General features: G+C 39.0%; 2 protein-coding genes across 2 annotated transcripts; one reads left to right on the top strand and one right to left on the bottom strand.

The window, feature by feature from the left end:
* Nucleotides 1-981: 981 nt before the first annotated feature.
* LOC139743698 (G-protein coupled receptor moody-like) lies at nucleotides 982-4472 on the bottom strand. The gene is made up of 2 exons (XM_071654156.1): nucleotides 3717-4472; nucleotides 982-1353 (listed from the first exon to the last, which is right to left on the bottom strand). Exons 1-2 carry the CDS (start codon nucleotides 4470-4472, stop codon nucleotides 982-984), a joined length of 1128 nt encoding a protein of 375 aa, XP_071510257.1.
* A 5050-nt stretch (nucleotides 4473-9522) lies between these two features.
* On the top strand, nucleotides 9523-11593 carry LOC139743697 (carbohydrate sulfotransferase 11-like). The gene is made up of 2 exons (XM_071654155.1): nucleotides 9523-9535; nucleotides 10635-11593. Exons 1-2 carry the CDS (start codon nucleotides 9523-9525, stop codon nucleotides 11591-11593), a joined length of 972 nt encoding a protein of 323 aa, XP_071510256.1.
* The last annotated feature ends 6804 nt before the right edge of the window (nucleotides 11594-18397 follow it).

Raw genomic sequence — 18397 nt, 5'->3', positions numbered from 1 at the left:
TCTTAAATGAACCCCACAAGGATTGTAACAATCATCCCCCAGCATTCCAACTGATTCCTACTGATCAGTTACTAGCCATCCTCTTTAATATTACAAGAGGGGCCCACACTCTACAAGCATTGTCTTTTTAGTGGGTCCCTCCGTTTTTTCACACAGTGCATATTGACAACTCTTTCATTTTCGTTACTTCTGCAACAATTGCAATGTATTGATACTATTAGTTTTTCTCATTATTGTTGGTTTCTCTGTACGAATTTACATACATTGTATCTGTCACTCAAGAAAGTGAGATTTATGTCTGTATGATTTTATTGTGGAAAAACGAATAAAATTCGAACTTGAACTTGAACTTGAACTTGAATATTGTAAATAATACATTAACTTTTAGCGAAATAGTCTATGAGAAAAATAAACTTAAAAAAGTGCTTACTTTTTTCTTTTTTTTTTTTGCTGAGTGTACAAAGATCAGATAATCCTGATGAATCCGACAAACGACAAACTTTGTGAGTTTGTGGGAGGAGGACGAGGAAGAGAAAGAGGAGGGGGAGAAATAAGGGGATCACTTTTAATTCCACTCTTCTTTCTCTGATGTCCTCTGATAGGCCTATGTTATACAAGATTTTATTGTCAACTTTTTGCTTGAACTTTTTCTTTGTCAACATTTCAGATTATTGATGACAATAACACTTTCATAAGCGATTTTTATAACGTGCACGTGTGAGAAATCGACAGGCTCTTCTCTAAGATGGAGTTTTGCTGCTAGGTGATTTTTACACGCGGGGGTCTACAGGAAATAGCGCAATGGAGAGGGAAAGAACTGTTTCAACCTTTGCTGAGAGCTCTTTTCTATCTCTCGTGATAACAGGCTACACGAACTCACAGAACAGCCACTGACTGAGCAAGAAGTGGAGTGACCCGTGGTGAAATAAAATAAACCCTTGTGATACAGTTCTCCTGTACAATCGTCAGAGGTATTCAGAGTCACCCGTTCACGATGTTTGCTTCACTCTGGAATAGACTGGGCGTGGCCGTGGTTCGCTTGCCTGCTTGAGAGGTACCACCAGGGGTGACGATGATGTTGGAGTCGCGGCTGAACCTCGCCTGGATGATGTTGAGGAGGGCGGTCTTGAAGTGTGGGTGCTTGGTGCCGTAGATGACTGGGTTGAGGCAAGGGTTGAGGAGAAGGAACACCATGGCCAGGGGAACCCCCCGGAAGCCAAACTGGGCCAAGATGCACACACCGTAGGGGATGATGCAGAGGAGGAATCCTAGGACCACGAAGAAGCAGTTCTTGGTGATGCGGGAATCCATCTCGTACATTTGCCGGGCTCTTCTCGATCTCTTCGTAGCGGACTTTGGGGAACGATAGAGGAGGAAAGTGGAAGGAGTTTGACAGAAGATATGATATATGAATGAAATCTATGACATTCACTGTAACAATTGGAATGGTACAGCCGGGCAGACGGATTGTTTTTGGTATAAAACACTCATCAACAAATTAGTGCGACTATATATTATTTTCATCAAAAAATCCTCCTTACGACATGCAGTGAGCATACCGAACACAAACGTTGGCCTTAAATACCTGCTCTTGTGAGTGAGTGTGTTTGTGTGTGTGTGTGTGCACGCGCATGTTGCATTTGTGTCCATGTTTTGTAAAGAAGAAAACAAAGAAAACAAATTGGAAAAAAATCATGAATATAACATAGTCATGGTTAATTTGTGATGTTTTCCTATGACGTCACGAACAAGGACGGCATTCGACAGAAACTGCAACGCAATACCTATACGTGTAATTCAATGATCTCCATCAAACCGTAAAGTGTCTGTTCAAATAGTTACAGCAAATACATGACATAGATATTGAGAGCATCTTCTTATAATGATTAATAAATTTTGTATTCTTATCATTCTCTTGGAAACATTTCCAATGTGTTAGACTTAGCCGGATATTTCAAGAGTAACTATTATTCATATCAGCTCTAGATTCTGGTTTCCGCCACAATTCTTCTATGATTTGACCTCCCTTAGCCATGCAGGAGGTAATAATATTATCCGAAAAGGGGAAAAGAGGATCTCGCTTCCTTACACTCTTCCGTTGAACATATGCAATAGTAATCATCACAGCAGTCATGCAATAAAAGACTTTGCATAACCAGACATTATTTCACAGCCGAAATACGACCGAGCGCCTGTCACGGTGATCACTGATCCTAAGGAATAAGCCAACTCATCTTGTCTCGTCACAATAACAGCTACAGTTCGACCTCGATCATTCGGCTATGTCGGGACCGGCGTCCATCCGGATAAGCGAATTGGCCGGATATGGATGACACAATGTTAACGTATATAGCTGCCGTCCAAGCTGCCGTCCAAGTGCACTGGCAGCTAGGCAGGTAGCGTACCCCGCAACGGTGGTGTAATCTATGCTAGCCTGCGCAAAATTGTAGTCCCTTCTTCACAAAAATAAAGTTTATCTTTATGTGAAAATCATACATGTTTTACCTCATTAGATATTGAGAAACCTATCATGCACATCTTATGAAATTAGTGAAATAGATCATGAAAAGGTGTTTCAAAATCACTGTTTTTTCTCAATTTTTGGATGATAAAAAAAGTCCTTCACTACGTGAACGCGTCCGGATAATAGAGATTTCCGGATAAAAGGAGGCCGGATAATCGAGGTCGAACTGTACTTTCAATAAAGGCGCATTGTAAGCAACAAATCACTCCATTTGATTTGAGGCAATTAGCCCGCGCACATTCAGTTTAACTTAAACGAGATCAATCAAACAAATAGAAAAATAGATATTAATGAAGTCAGACGTATAATGAAAAGTGGTATAGATATAAGGTGCAGATGTCCCTTGTTTTCACTATCATGACAATGTCTTAATATCAATCACAAGCACACATAATAGGCCCTATACAAATTCGTTGATGTGATCTTTTCATTCCCTTTGAAACAACTCTCCTCTATTTCACAGCCTCTTCTCAAGCACCCTCTTATTGTGTAGGAGTATATCATTGATTAACAAGCTGTTTCTTTTTAAAGATTGCTTCATATTTTACACATTCTCAGTTCTTGCTTGTAATTTTTTCTTGGTATTTTAACGCTTAAAGTGAAGAAAGGATTCTTCGTATGTTATTAGTGGTAAATACCGTTTGCACACACACACACACACACACACATAATGGCATATACATATACATATATATTCTTTTTTCTGGGCAGATATTTCCATTTGCTTCATGGACAGAATATTGTTGTGTATCACCAACATCAACAACTCAAGAATGATGTCTTGCGCGTTTATATTGTACATAATTGTGAAAACGTATGGCAAGTCTCAAACCAATTGCTCAAATTAATATGCATGTGTATACATAACATGTATAATATGAATATTATGTTTACATTGGTCGTCATGATAAATGCTAGTTACACATGCATGGTTCGAGCCATTAATATTGCCATGAGACATTTCCTGTTTATGAAGAAAACCAAAGAAAGCATGTAAAGAAGTCATCAAAGATGGTAATTTGAATATTGATAATACCGTCCGATTGTCTACGTTGTCTCGACTTTTGTTGCACTAGTCAGGTTAACAAAATGAAGCTACATGCTTTTGTCTTTGTGTGCTATTTTTTGTTGTTGGATGGAAATGAAAACGCACAATCAGCCATTTTATGAAAAACAGCATTTTAATACGCACCTTACTCTCCATCACGTCAAAGGACTCTGATCGGGAAACGCCCGGGGACGGACCGAGGTCGATCTGTGCCTGGCTTCGTCGCCGAAGATGACGCTTTACGAAGAAGAAGATGCGAATGTAGGAGGAGAGAACGATGGCCAGTGGAAGACAGGACAGGAAGATGCCTTCGATGTAGGCAAGGAGAGTGGTTTCCCTCCCGCTGGCGTCGACCTCGAGGTCGCTGCATAGTTTCGTGTCGTGGTCGAAGCCCAGCGTGATGGCGCCGCTGATGTACGGGATGATGACGACGATGAAGGGGATGAGCCAGGTGGCTGCAATCATGGCCGTGATCGGACCGCGCTGATAGATTCGTTGGTAGACGACGGGCGACATCGTGACGAGGACCATGCGATTGACCCCGATGGCCACGAGATGCCAGACGCTGCTCCCGAGCGTGATGTCTCGTGCGATGGCGATCGTCACGCAGAACCAGTCGGACAACGGCCATCCTGTGGGAGACAAGATACCCACCACTATCCACGGGATCACCAGACAGGTGGCGATATCACTGACCGCCAGGCTGCAGATGAAGACGTTGGTGACGGATCGCATCTTCGTGAAGTTGATCACGGCTGTGACTACCATCAGGTTGCCGACCAGCCCAAAGAGGCATACCGCGATGAAATACGTGGATATCGCGATCCTCCCACCATAGTTTGTGAAATCGACATCGACATCATTATCGTCACTCATTGTGTCATTGTGATCATCTGCCATAATCAGTCCAGCAACTTTCATCCGTCGTCCTATTCTTTTATAATAATTCCCTGCCAAGATTTTTCTCAAAGTTTAATTCTTCACATGCAGGAAGAAATGGAGCCTTCGTTCGTCAACCAAGTCGTATTTATTCACGTCACCCACAGTCACCAGGACAGACGAAATCAACACTACCAAGAAATCCATTAGATAGGGACTTTCTAATTTCCCTTTTCCCAGTAAAACAGGGGGCAAGATGCACATAAATGGACAGCGTATCACAGCCGAGTCGGAATATATACCACTTACCACTAATAGTAGGGAAAAGTATTGAACAACTGTAAATGAGACAACTGAGAATGGATCACGTTCGACAACCATGTAGATCAGTGTGGAAAACCACTACGTGGCGGCAGTCACACTTTACGGGATGTTGAGGTGGACAAAGGTTGCTTGGCTGTAAATCCTGTTAATTTTTCATATCTAGATCAACAAGGCTTTGGGGGTTTTTTTTCGGAAAAAAAAAAGAAAGTTGCGGGCCATCCTGTCATGCATGCCCACATGTTTGTCTGCTTGTTTGTTTGTTTGTTTGTTTGTTTGTTTGTTTGTTTGTTTAACTGTAATACATTTTCCCCAGATATATGAACCGCAATAATAACGGCGACCAGAATTTTGCCATGTTACTGATTTCTTTTTAAGTAATTCACAGCTGCCGCTGCCTGTCAATATTTGTTACAAATACAAAGGCTAGTGGCACATGATCGGGAAAAAAATATGAACAATAGCGCATTGCTGAGCTGGCTAGCAGCTTGATCAAGAACCATGTCTAATCAGAAACTCAGCTTGAAGCTACCCCCCCCCCCCCCCTCCCCCCATTTCACTCCTAAAAGATCGATGCTCAAATAACTTTCTCGAAGCCGGTCTAGATGCCCTTCAAGGCTCTACTTGACAAATCAATGCAGCTTTACTTGATAATAGCATTATTACGAATTAAGCATCAGCAGCAAAGCTATACAACGCAGTCGTAAATTCAAATAAGGCAATGCTTTTGATATTCCTATTTTCTTGACACATTGTATCTGAACATTTGGCACTTTAGTTTCGTTTCCCTTTATGGTACTATTCGAAAATAAACATGAGTTAAATTGCCGTTTTCTCAGCCTTTTGTGAGTGGGGAAATAGCAAACTTGGTTGAAATGTGAAAAATATGAATTACAACTTTCCACGAGTCATGGATGCGTTTTTGAATTATGTACTTAAAATAAAGAAAGATACTGCAAGAAAATTCGATACAAATGAATATGGCCACCGTTGCCATTTCTAACAATTATTCAGGGGCGGATCCAGGGAGGACCGCAACCAGCGCACGCCCCCCCCCCCCTTTATTTTTTTGTTGAAACAAAAGAAATAAAAATAAAAAAATGGGGGAGGGGTGTGTGCGCCCCCCCCCCCCTTTAATTTTGTAAACGCGCCCCCTCTTTACGGAATTCCTGGATCCGCCCCTGATTATTTATCCGAACGTAACAAAGACTTGGTATGTTAATGTCATGAAGAATCAAATTCACTTTGACAGAAATACTTTTAAGGAAACTCCATCACGTCTGTTCGACTTTAGGGCGTGACATGAAATTATATAGTTACATTTTGCTGGTATGCTCGACAAAGGCGAACGATCAAGCGATGGGATATTGTTTCTGAGGTGGGATATGGATACGTATGTTGTTACTTGAAGAGGCTATGTGGGAGAGGTATGTTGACAGTCTCAAGTCTTGATTTCATAGAAAATTGCACTGGGCGGTGATCATTGGTGAGTTAGGGTTCCTGGGAGCGTGGGAAGCGTGGGCAAGAAGTGGAGATTCAGAGATCATTATAAGGAAGCAATTATAAGGAAGCAAGGAAGCAATAAGGGTAACCATAATCAATTCTTATTTGTTGGTATAATGTAAACCGCATTGATTACTTGACCGATTTATAAGGTATGTTATGTTAGCTCAAGTATTTCCTCCATTTCTTCTGGCAGCAAAGACAATTAAGCGCTCTTTGGGAAATCAATGTTTTATAATGAATTCCTCTGAAATTCCTTTCACATATCTTCCTTAATTTCTAAGAAATTCCTTTTATGTCTTCCGTCAATTTATTATTCTCCTTCTTTCGCATCGTGAATTATTGCAGGGTTACATCCGGAGAGTGTTGTGTAGGCCTACATGGAATGTTCCAAAACTTTAAGAGCCTTGATAAAGCTTTTTGACAAACTCTCAGATTTCCCTTAAACTTTTACTGATGGTTTTGCAAATATTTCTGCATTTACAAGTTTCTACTTGTAATAGCTTTGGGGATATCTCCCCTTTAAAACACAATACACACTACTCTGCGTAGGACGCTCCCCTTTAAACACAATACACACGACTCTGCGTAGGACGCCTCCTGTCGTCTGTGAACCAGTTATTTCGAAAAGGAAATATTGCGAGGGGTTTTACATTTCCATTTTTATTATATTTGTGCGCAACGCCAACACATTTTCAATACGATTATAAAATCATTCTGTTACAGTTACACTTTAAGGATACAGAAACAAGGCTGAATGCAGATTGCCTACTGTAAGAACAGTATGGTAGCGGTCAAACTGTTATACACCAGCTAGCTTTCATCATGTTCATAAGTTCTACTTTGCGAATTCATCGGATGAACAGGAGAAGGGTCATTTTGTACTAACAAACATGTTGGTTTTTAAATTCACTGGGGTAAGCATCTGTGATGTAATAATTATTCATGTAATCCTTATAAATGCTGCTTTATAGCACGTCCACCTGACAGCAAAAGTGGTATTTGGCAATGTAATCTAAATAGAAAAGAAAAACAACTTTGTAGACTTTGAAAGTTTCACCGATGTGATTTGGCTGCAAAAAAAGAAAAAAGAAATGTATATATAGGCATAATTATAATATTTGGAAAGACGTTGACCTCACACTTCACAATTCTCCAATTTATCTGTACACGAAATCTTCACAAGTATTTTCTACGGCGATAACATTGCATCTTAAAGAATTTTCTCTATAAAAGTCATTGATAGATAGGCCTGCTACGTTATTACTAGTCTATTATGCCATAATCAAAATCCCCATAATAAAATTTATTCTAATTTGTTTCATGTTTGAATAAAAAAAAAAATAGTAATAAAAATACTTACAGTGGACATCAATGTGCTGGCCAATGGGAACTAGGTGCACTGAGAACCTCCCCATCCAATGTGGTCGCTTGTAATAGTATTCTCTCGTATAAATATGAGAAAATTGAGAATTTCATAATTTTGCTTGTCTGGGCTTATTTTTTTTTCAAAATCATTGTCATTCTGTTTTTCTGATTATTCTTTATTTTGCCCTCATTTCAGTGTATTAAGCTATAACAACTTAAACATGAAGGTCCCTATGCGGATGCTCGTGTTTTTCACCGATATCCTTTATCTTCTCAAGTAATACCTTTTTGAAGGCATGGTAAAACTCGCCCAACTATATATATATATATATATATATATATATATATATATATATATATATATGTATATATATATATATATATATATATGTATATATATATATACATATATAGAAAAAAATAAATTCCTATCGCGAGAAGCTATTTCAAGTTGCTTTTTATCCCCCAATGAATGTGCAAATTAACTCTCAGACTGCTCCCATGCACGCGAGCACATCGACCAAAAGACCATAATAGACATTGAAAGAATGTGCTCTATTTTGACCTTTAAAAATAAGGCGCACCATTTCCTTCCTGAATGTCTGGTTTCTAAATTCTACCTTGATGGATATCTACCCCTCCCGCTCCTCATCGTATAGTTGTCAATGTGCAGTTCTCACTCAGTGTCGGTGTTCATGAACTATTATACTGTCAGACTTCTTCCCTCATACTCTTTTTGCCTCGTCCTTTACGCTGTGACAATGCGATATAACAGACTGACAGAATGAATTACATCCCTCCACATACACACCAACACACACACACACACACACACACACACACACACACACACACACACACACACACACAAACAAACAAACAATAAGCACAAGGGATGGGGCATGCCTTGAGCCTCTAGACAACACCATCTAGCACCTATAGCTACCAGCTTGTAAAGTCCGTGTTCCATGGATCGATTTGTAAGAATAAAAGGCATTATTGCAGTGATGGGGAAACGTCGACAGCCTTCACCCACCTAAATCCCGAAAGCCCGACCCTCACAGCTTTTGTTCCCCACTTGAATGAGTAGACTGTAAAGGGGGAGGTATAATCGTGGCTATTGACGCAACTTCGAGTCTTCCTAACAGGAGTTCATGTACTCAGCGAATGAACTCCCCGGCTTGGCTACATCTTCAGCATCGGAATATTGTTGACTGCATTAGATAAGATTACAGATTGATTCCATCAAGAGAGTGGATTGATTATGCTACCGTCATGGCCTATGTTCCCATTCGAGTGCGTGTGTTCAGAGCGCTAATTCTACTATGGATATTATTTGTAGCACTGCTAGCTATCTGGCACACACGCTTCCCCAACAGACAAGAAAATGGTAAGTCCATAACAATAGTGATGTTTTCCTATTGCTTTGACTTGCGAGCAGACTTGGAAATTTTAAGAAAGCTTACACAGTCACCGGCGTGTCGTGTCGATCACCCCATCCCGTCCCTAATTGGGCCTACTCCAGTACAAGTTATATATAAGGTGCACCAATGGCACTATATTCTTAAACTAAGTTAGTCGTATCATACGATTAGTGCTGGTGTCAAATCAACTAATCAAGATGGTGGAAGTGTACATCAAAATCGGAAATGAAATGATGAAGTTTTGGAATGATAAGAGCTTTAGGCCTACAAGCACTCTATAATTTTTTCACGCAGCGATATAGTGTAGCCAAACAGGTCGCTACCACAAGGCTAAGATGCATAAGGGCGTATCTTCATCCCACAGCTCTCCTATCAGATTGTAAACAAGGGTCATAATATGAAACTCAAAGCTTTGTTCACATTAAAAACTTTCAACCCCTTTCCTTATTGAAGAAATGATGATGTTTGGTAAGTAATGCAACATATAATAGAGAAATTGAATTCACCAACTCTCTGAAATACATCTATATTATGGCCAATTGCAATATAAAGCGGCTTGTAACAGAGGATTCAGCTTGTTATTCCATATCGGTCATTGTCAGTACTCAGCAGGTTCTACACTGTACCCCTATTAATCCATAAATGTGATATTTCTCATGTTTCTGATGTACACTCTCTGCCGTCATGTAGGCCTACATGTTGTATACATTTGTAGGCCGATACACTTTGTTGGAACACCAAGCTTAGACCTCCTACGACTGCAAGCGCATTACCAACACGAAGATCAATACTACATATACTACTGCAGGGGCGGATCTAAGAATTCCGTAAAGGTTGGCGCAAACAATATTTCTGGTGCTACTTCCGGGTTTCATCTCATTTTTGTCTTCTTATTTCTTTTGCTTTTACAACAAATGAAGGGGAGGCGCGCGCCCGGTGCGTCCCCCCCCCCCCCCGATCCGCCACTTATCTGTGTATCATTACCGAAGTGTTTTCGTTAAATTCTATTCATTCTACTCGGTGTACTTGTATATACTATGCTTTGTTTGTAACTGCTACACTACGAATTAAGCCAATTCCCCCTCAAACAGCCCAGTACTTCCATCATTAGAGGTTAGCTTAAAGATTCGTAATGACATAATATTATCTCACAGGTATTATAGTAACAGTCGCGGCCATGATTGTTGAATATCATTATGTTCATTTTTATCTTAATAGATGATAGTATGTACGTATTTACAATTCTTCTACAGATCTGCCGTCATTAAAGATATATCGCTCCGGTTGTAATCACTTATCCTTGAATTACGCACATTGTTTGAGGCTTAAAGTCCAAGAAATTAGTGGGAAATTCCCTTCAAGTATGAATATAATTGCAGGATTTTTTATTTTTTTCATCAGTGAACTCATCATCAATCCAGGCAATTTCTGGCCCTGTATAATCTGCACCGTGCCTGTAGTTATAGTATGGACTTGACCAAATGCCTCATAAGATCTCGAATGACATTACGAGACCCGGAATGAGACTTTAGTGATAACCGATGGTATTTCTTGTTCATTTCTCTAGAACTGATAAAAGGCCAAGAAGTAAGAGCTTTCGGACAACTTGAACAGCGGAACGAAGGATCTCCAACAAGTAGAGCTCCAGTTGATCTTAAGGCCAAAGTGGAGAGCATCCAAGCAAAGCGCCACCGCATCCTTGCTGAGCGGTGTCCGAAGAGAAACGACAACGAGACACAAATAAGTTCCTTCTCGCTGAAACATCTGTTAGTTCTCGAGAAGCACAAATTAATATATTGTCTCGTTCCAAAAGTCGGTTGTAGCAACTGGAAGAGGATTTTGATGGTTTTGGATGGACAGAGAAAATCGGTGGACGGCTTGACGTCTGATGAGGTTCATATGAGGTCGCGCTTCAAATATCTTTACTCTTATTCCGCTGCGGATCAAAATCGCATCCTCAGTGAGTACGAGAAATTCCTTTTTGTGCGACATCCATTTGAGCGGCTTCTTTCTGTGTACAAAAACAAACTGGAGGATTTGGCATATTACCGTCACAATCGCTTCTTCCATCAGTTTGGGCGGGAAATCATCAAGAGGTGGCGTCCGGATGCCAGAGACGTCGCTGTGGCAACGGGAGAAAACGCCACCTGGCCAGAGTTCATCAAATACGTCACGGACACAAAGCATCGACAAAAGTTCGAGAAGTCGACCGCATACCTCAGCGACCATTGGACAGAGATGAACAAGATATGCTCGCCCTGTGATGTCCACTTCGATTTCATTGGTCACTTGGAGACTGTACCGGAAGAATCGCAGTACCTCCTAAAAAAGTGGGGCGTTGAGGATCGGGTAGCCTACCTTGGAGCGCAAACGAGTCGGCCGACGAACAGCTCACATTCGAGAACTTACGAGACGTATTTTAAGCAACTCGATGATGGCGAACTAACAACACTGTGGAATTTATTCAGGGACGATTTCACCCTCTTTGATTACCCCAAACCTTGGTTTATACCTTCGGGACATTAGTAGGCCTCATGCACTTCAGTTAGCACTTACATAGCATGTTTTCCATTCATTGATCAGCACATGTAGATAGAAAACTTTGACAGCCCATCTATCGACAACATATCCATGTTTAACAAGTTAGTAGGTAACTTTTATGAAAGTGTCTCATTTTTAACATCAGTTGTGACAAAAACGTCATGACTGCAAATCAAACAATAATAGTAATAATAATGATAGCGCAATACTGACTAGTTCTTTCTTTCATTTACGGTGGTGGTCAAACGCCTTTCCTTATGGATAGGTGTAGATTTTTTTTTCATTTTTGTGGCAAAAGAAACACAAATGTGGTCTCATGTTTCACTAACAAAATCTTAAGGCATTGTAAGGACATTGGTATAGTGCTACGATTTTATTGATTTTCTGTTAGCTCTCCATTATAATCATACTATAGAGAAAACCGGTTATTGTTTTCAAACAATACAGACAGGTGTACTAAAACAGATGAGGACAGACTCGAGCTTTCATTATTTGTCGAAATGTTTGAATTAAACGAACAACAACAACGACAAAAATGAGACCGTGATATCTCAATCACTTGATCATACAGTGTAGCTCAACAAATCACACAGAATTCGCTAATATTACACTGCAAAAAGTCCGGTGTTAAATAGTGAACACCGAGCTGGTGCTAAATTTTCGGTGCTCATTTATGGTGTTAAATTAACACCTCCTGGTGTCATTTCCAAATTTTAAACTGTTTTTTGAAGAGTTTCTTAGTAACTGCACTTCTTGTTGATTTTTAATTTAAACAAGACGATCAAGAATTTTACATTAAAATACTAGATTTTTGAAAAAATGTGCAAATAAATTTACACCACAGTAACACCAGCTGGCGTGGTCTCTTATTGAAGCTGGACGGGTGTTAAACCATTGATATTAACACCAACAAATATCAAATCAACACCATGTGGTGTCATCTTTTAATTAACATCAGTACAGTGTCAAAATAACACCAGGTACAGTGTCAAATTAACACCACGAAGTGTCAGGTGAACACTTTTCAACACCGTCACAGTGCATTTTCAACACCTGTGGGTGTGGTCCTTTATTGAAGTTTGACCGGTGTTAGATTTAACACCCGTGGTGTTAAATCTAACACCGATGTTTTTACAGTGTAGGGCACCATTCCTGCCCTTGATTGTCATATACAATCAGCACAAATTTATAAAACATCCAGCATTGTATTTTTTTTTTTTGTATATTCTTTGTCGTCCACCCCATCCCCTTCTCAAATATTGTAGTTCTATTTTTGTTTTTACATGATTGTATTGTATTTGTTACTAAATATTCAGTATACATAAGGCCTATTATCATGAATCTCATCATACTGTTCTTGCTGTTGTTTTTAATTCTGCTGATGCTGGTCTATCTGTGGTTTGATATACATGTAACACCCAAGAGTATTTTGCATGAAACGCGTATAAAGTGCCTTGGCTAGGGAATTCTGCACAGGTTGAAGCAATATCCGTCCATATACTATTCTAAGTCATGATCATCATAAAGAAAACAAAATCAAACAAAATATCAGTTTGAAGGCTGGGACAGTTGCTTCTTTTGAAACTTTTGGAATACCATTGATACAAAGCAGTGACTTAATTTTGATGGTGAAATGCCAAACATCTAACAAAGGATCAGTGACTTAAAGGCGATTTCACAAATCATACATACATGTCTATACATTTAAGAATAAAAACTTGCTACTGTCATTTTGTATTGTCTATTTATGCAGAAAACTGGCATTGTTTATCGTTGACATGCTTAATAGCGAGCTGGACTACAGGTAATAAGTTAGAGGGCTAGCCCCTATAACGCATTGCGTATAAGAAAATCAGGTTCGCTACGCTAGTGTTGAAGACAAACACGACTTCATGCAAGGAAAAGAAATTCTAAACTGCTGAAATGTGTTCGTCTTTGACGTTAAAAATTGACGAATCTGACAATCACTTTTTGCTTTGTGATTCTAAATGTTAGGAAATGCGAACTTGGGCCCTTGGCTTCGAGTCTGCTCTGAAAATCTAGTGCTTTATAGTATACCTGCAACCACAAACTTTTTTAAAGATGTTTTTAATGTACATTTTTTTCAACGAAAGAAATATGAATAGAATTAGGAAGCACATGTTGATAATCTTTAACAGATACGTTACGTACCGACTTTCTGAGAGAAAGAGTGGAAAAAATAACGAAACACTCACGAAAAATATTGTAATATTTTTATACTTTTTGCCCGGATATTAGTCAGCATACTATAATCTTTAACGGCATTAGATTCATTGGAAATACGAGGATTTATATGTAATCTGTTTGACAGATTTACTATTTGTGACAGATATACATACGTTACCGTGAATCAAAGTAGTTATATTGACATAACATGAACGACATCAATATTAATTAGATTTTATTTGAAAAGTGTTAACATTACACATTTAAACATCTTTTCCTGGAATTAATGACAATATAAGAACACGTGATGTATTCTCTTAACACATTTCAAAGAAAGTATGATGTTCCGTAACAGATACGTTATCAAAGACACTTTGAAGTTTTCGGGTACTTATCTTTTAACAAAACTGTAAATCTATGTTTACATGACCCATTTCAGATCGGATATGCCATTTTCCATGATATTTTGGCTTCAAAACGCTACTTGTTAGCAATATGTCGATCATCCTCTCTAAAAAAAAAAAATCGAGTGAAAATATTCATTCTTAAAGGAGTGAATACAAACAAGAGTGAATTTAGAGTGAAATAGGAGTGAATTGTGAGTGAAAATGTTCATTTTTCACTCGTTTTAGAGTGACCTCACGCAGGGATCACTCGAAAATCTTCGAGTGATCCTTCAGGTCACCGCGAGTCCAAAATGAGTGAAAATGAACATTTTCACTCACAATTCACTCCAATTTCACTCTAAATTCACTCTTGTTTGTATTCACTCCTTTAAGAGAGAATATTTTCACTCGGGATTTTTTTAGAGAGTAAAGTCAATCTTAAAGGGATCGTATAGTTTTGGTTAAGACTTAACTTCAGGTTTCTATCATTTTTGGTGAGATAGTGAGAAACCTCTTATGAAATATGAAAGAGCATGTAATTCCATGAGGATTTCAACGTTTATTTGATGAAAATTGATTTTGAAATGGCTGAGATATCCAAAACAGAGTGATCCTGATAAAGTGTGGGACCCACACTTTATTACGATCGTTTGGTTTTACTTTGTTTTTGGATGTTTCAGCTATTCTATACCCGATTTTCATCAAATTAACTTTGAATTCCTCTCAAAATGGTATGCTATGTATTATTTCATAAGTGTTTTCTTGGTATCTCGCAAAAAAGTTAAAGCCCAATTTTCATCTCCACCAATACTGTGCTACCCCTTTAAGCTTATTTACTTTAAAAGAAACCTTAATTCAAGCCCAACGCACAGAAATAATGTCTGGTATTAAGCGCTTGCTTTAGCAGGAACTTCTAAATGTTTTTATTCTTTAGGAGGACTACATCCTCCAAATGACCAGTACTTAATTTCTTACAAAGAAATTGAAACAATAAAGATGAATGTACTAGGTGTTTCAAAAAACATTTCCCACTTTTGATCATAAATATTTTAAAAACTATTCATTCGATAAAAGTGTCATTGATATGAGTAATAGCTGGATAGTGTACAATTTGGTTGAAGGTAATTTGCACGTGAAAGCATATATCAGTTTCATTAAATCTAAGATTGATTTTGAAGCAAGGTTTCACATTTTGGTCAAATTTTAACCCTCTGTACAAAATTGAACTTCGCACAGGAACCAATGATGTGTATGTGAGTGTGTGCTGACAATGCCCTGAACAATGGACATGCCTGAACCACCTGTTGACTAGGCGTCAGTCTGGCACTCCCTAGCCTTTAAACAAGGCGACTCGCTCTGCGTGCCCCCGCATAGCGCGTTTACCCCACAAACCTGTTGGCCGGCGAGTGGAGCGAGCCGCCTTTATCCACTCGTTCAGGGATGTGTACACAGATGTGTACACACGGCACCAAGGCAAGCCTATTATACGAGGCTTGCCTTGGTGCCGTGTGTATTTTATGCGTCAAATTTGAACGCAAATTTGTCAAAGAATATAAAGCAACAACAACGACAAAAGTACACATCCCTGAACGAGTGGATAAAGGCGGCTCGCTCCACTCGCCGGCCAACAGGTTTGTGGGGTAAACGCGCTATGCGGGGGCACGCAGAGCGAGTCGCCTTGTTTAAAGGCTAGGCACTCCCTGGCACATGAATGCGTAATCAATAATTCATGTGGATTGCCCTGGGCACTGCTAGTCTGAATTCATGCACGGTAAAGTGCTTGCAAACACCACATTTCATTCCAGCTGGCAATCATTTTCAAATTTTGCTTCTGACATACAGTATCACTAAATTTGGGATATAAATAAGCATAAATGATCTAAAGTTCCTCATTTTAATACAACTGTCTACTAATTAAATAGTCTGACAAATTTTTCGCTTTTTCGATAAAAAGAGATCATTTTTGGTAAAGAGTTCAGCAGCATTTATCATTGGGGCGATTTGTTTCAGAGTAGATTTATTCAAGGCTCCATATACACAAGTGTATACTCTAATTGATTTTCTTTACTTCCTGTCACCACGTTAACAATAGAACAGAAGGTATTCATTGTAATTTTGTTTTTCAGAAGTAGGGAGAGCACTGACGCGACTCAACGACAGTATCGACAGGCGTTTGACTTTACACAGATACTGCCAGAGGCTGAATAAAGACTAGCTGTGATAGTGGAATTTCTCATGAATGAATAATGAAGCGTTCAAACCCTGGCCATTGTTCAGGACCATTGTCAGGGTGTTAACCACACACTCCCATACACACCCATAGACCCCTGTGCAAAGTGAAATTTTGTACAGAGGGTTGAAAATAGAGCAAAGTCTGGAACCTAACTGTGAAATTAATCATGGATTTCATGAAACTTATTTATGCTTTCATATTTAAACCACCTTCAACCAAATTGTACACTATTCAGCTATCATTCATATCAATGACAGTGTTATCTGATATATAGTTTTTGAATTATTAAGAATCAAAAGTGGGAAATGTTTTTTGAAACACCTAGTATGTCCCATTTGTAAGTACATTTCAAATTGGTTACTTTTGGTAACGTATCTGTTAGGAAGTCATATGCTCTACTTCAAGTCATTTTTACTCTTTGAGTGGCCAACTTTTAGAATGTACCATTTATTGTTTCGTATTTGGCATGTTCTCCGGTTGAGAACTTTCAACAGGATGAGTGTTGGTTATTTTTGGGAGTTTGCTCGGACTGAAAATGAACGCTTTATCTGAGAATGGACCATAACCTCCTCCCTTGGCGGAGGTAATTGAATATACTGCGTTCCAGCTGCTGCACGTTTGTGGAAAGAGCGCTGTATAATTCTATGATAAAATGTTATTTCAAGGAGTCAGGTACATGTATGTGAAGAAGCGGGTGGTTTCTTAAGAGGAAACAGGAAAAAGAAATATCTTCCATAATAGACGATCTATAAACAGACTTTGCCTGCGTCATACGGATGTTGGCCTATCGAAATATGAGACATTAAAGTAAACGTATAATAATTTTATGACTGGATTCAGCGAATGTAAACGATATGCCTTCGTAGGTGAAAGGTTGAAAAGAAAAAAAAACCCGAATTTCTGAGAATGTCTGGTTATTTCAACGTGTCACCCTCTCTCTATAGGGTGAGAACTTTACAACACATGCAGACGTTTAGGCGTATTAACTGTATACTCCAATAGGCCTACAACACCCCATCTTATAGTAGATTATAATACAATTTTGTGTTGATAATATATGATCAATATGTTTCTTTGATTGTTTGTTTGTTCGTTCGTTCATTTTCCATCTGAGAAGATGGCTGGATAGCCCATATTCAGCTATGCTAAGTTGGTCTTCCATGGGGTCCAGTTGGATGTGAGGCGGGACCACTTCACCGGGTTAAACACCCAGCCCTTTGTGATGAATGCAACAATGAAGGGGGAGAACGAGAGAGACATGATAGGAACGGGAGAATAAGAGATACGATGCAAAACGTGCATGTGTGCGTGTGTTTGTATATGATATAATGATAGGTGTTTCTCGAAGGGAATTTTATAAGTTTTCTGTATAGACCTACCGGGACATCGAAGAGCAATGTTCTAGGACTATCTATCCTTCCTCTATCCACCTGCTAGCTCATGGAACATACTTTCTAGTAATATTAATATCTTGGTTGTATCTCACCTCCTGTATCATGATAAATGTCTCTATTATCAGTGATAAAAAGGTCGAGTGTTTGCAATTGCATCTTACAGGAATATATGCATGATAATGGTTAATAATTATGATTATGATGTTTCAAAATGCCGACAAGTACGTAAGGCAGTCATGGCAGTATTCGGGTCTGTTTATAACATTTATGTTTATTACACATAAACTGACAGTCAGCCACTGCCAATAACGACTTTATCATCTTCAATTTATACATGAAGATGGGTTATCCAAAACTTACATGCTTATGCAATTTCCTTAAGGGATGGTATACGGTATTTGTGAAGATGAGGATTGGGCTTTTCACTTTTTGCGAGATATCAAGAAAACACTATAAGGAAATGATGCAGAGCATACCATTCTAAGTAATACTGTCGGAGATAATAATGTTCCGCGGAGACTACGTCTGGCTTTACGGAATCCGGAGGAGAACCATGAATAATAGTAATAGTAATAGTAATAGAAGTAAT

This window comes from Diadema antillarum, unplaced genomic scaffold (genome assembly GCF_040938485.1).
Source record: "Diadema antillarum isolate AM-2024a unplaced genomic scaffold, OU_Dant_1.0 seq00001103_RagTag, whole genome shotgun sequence".
NCBI classification, from domain to species: Eukaryota; Metazoa; Echinodermata; class Echinoidea; order Diadematoida; family Diadematidae; genus Diadema; species Diadema antillarum.
The sequence above is the reverse complement of the archived record's forward strand: the minus strand, read 5'-3'. Positions and strand labels throughout refer to the sequence as shown.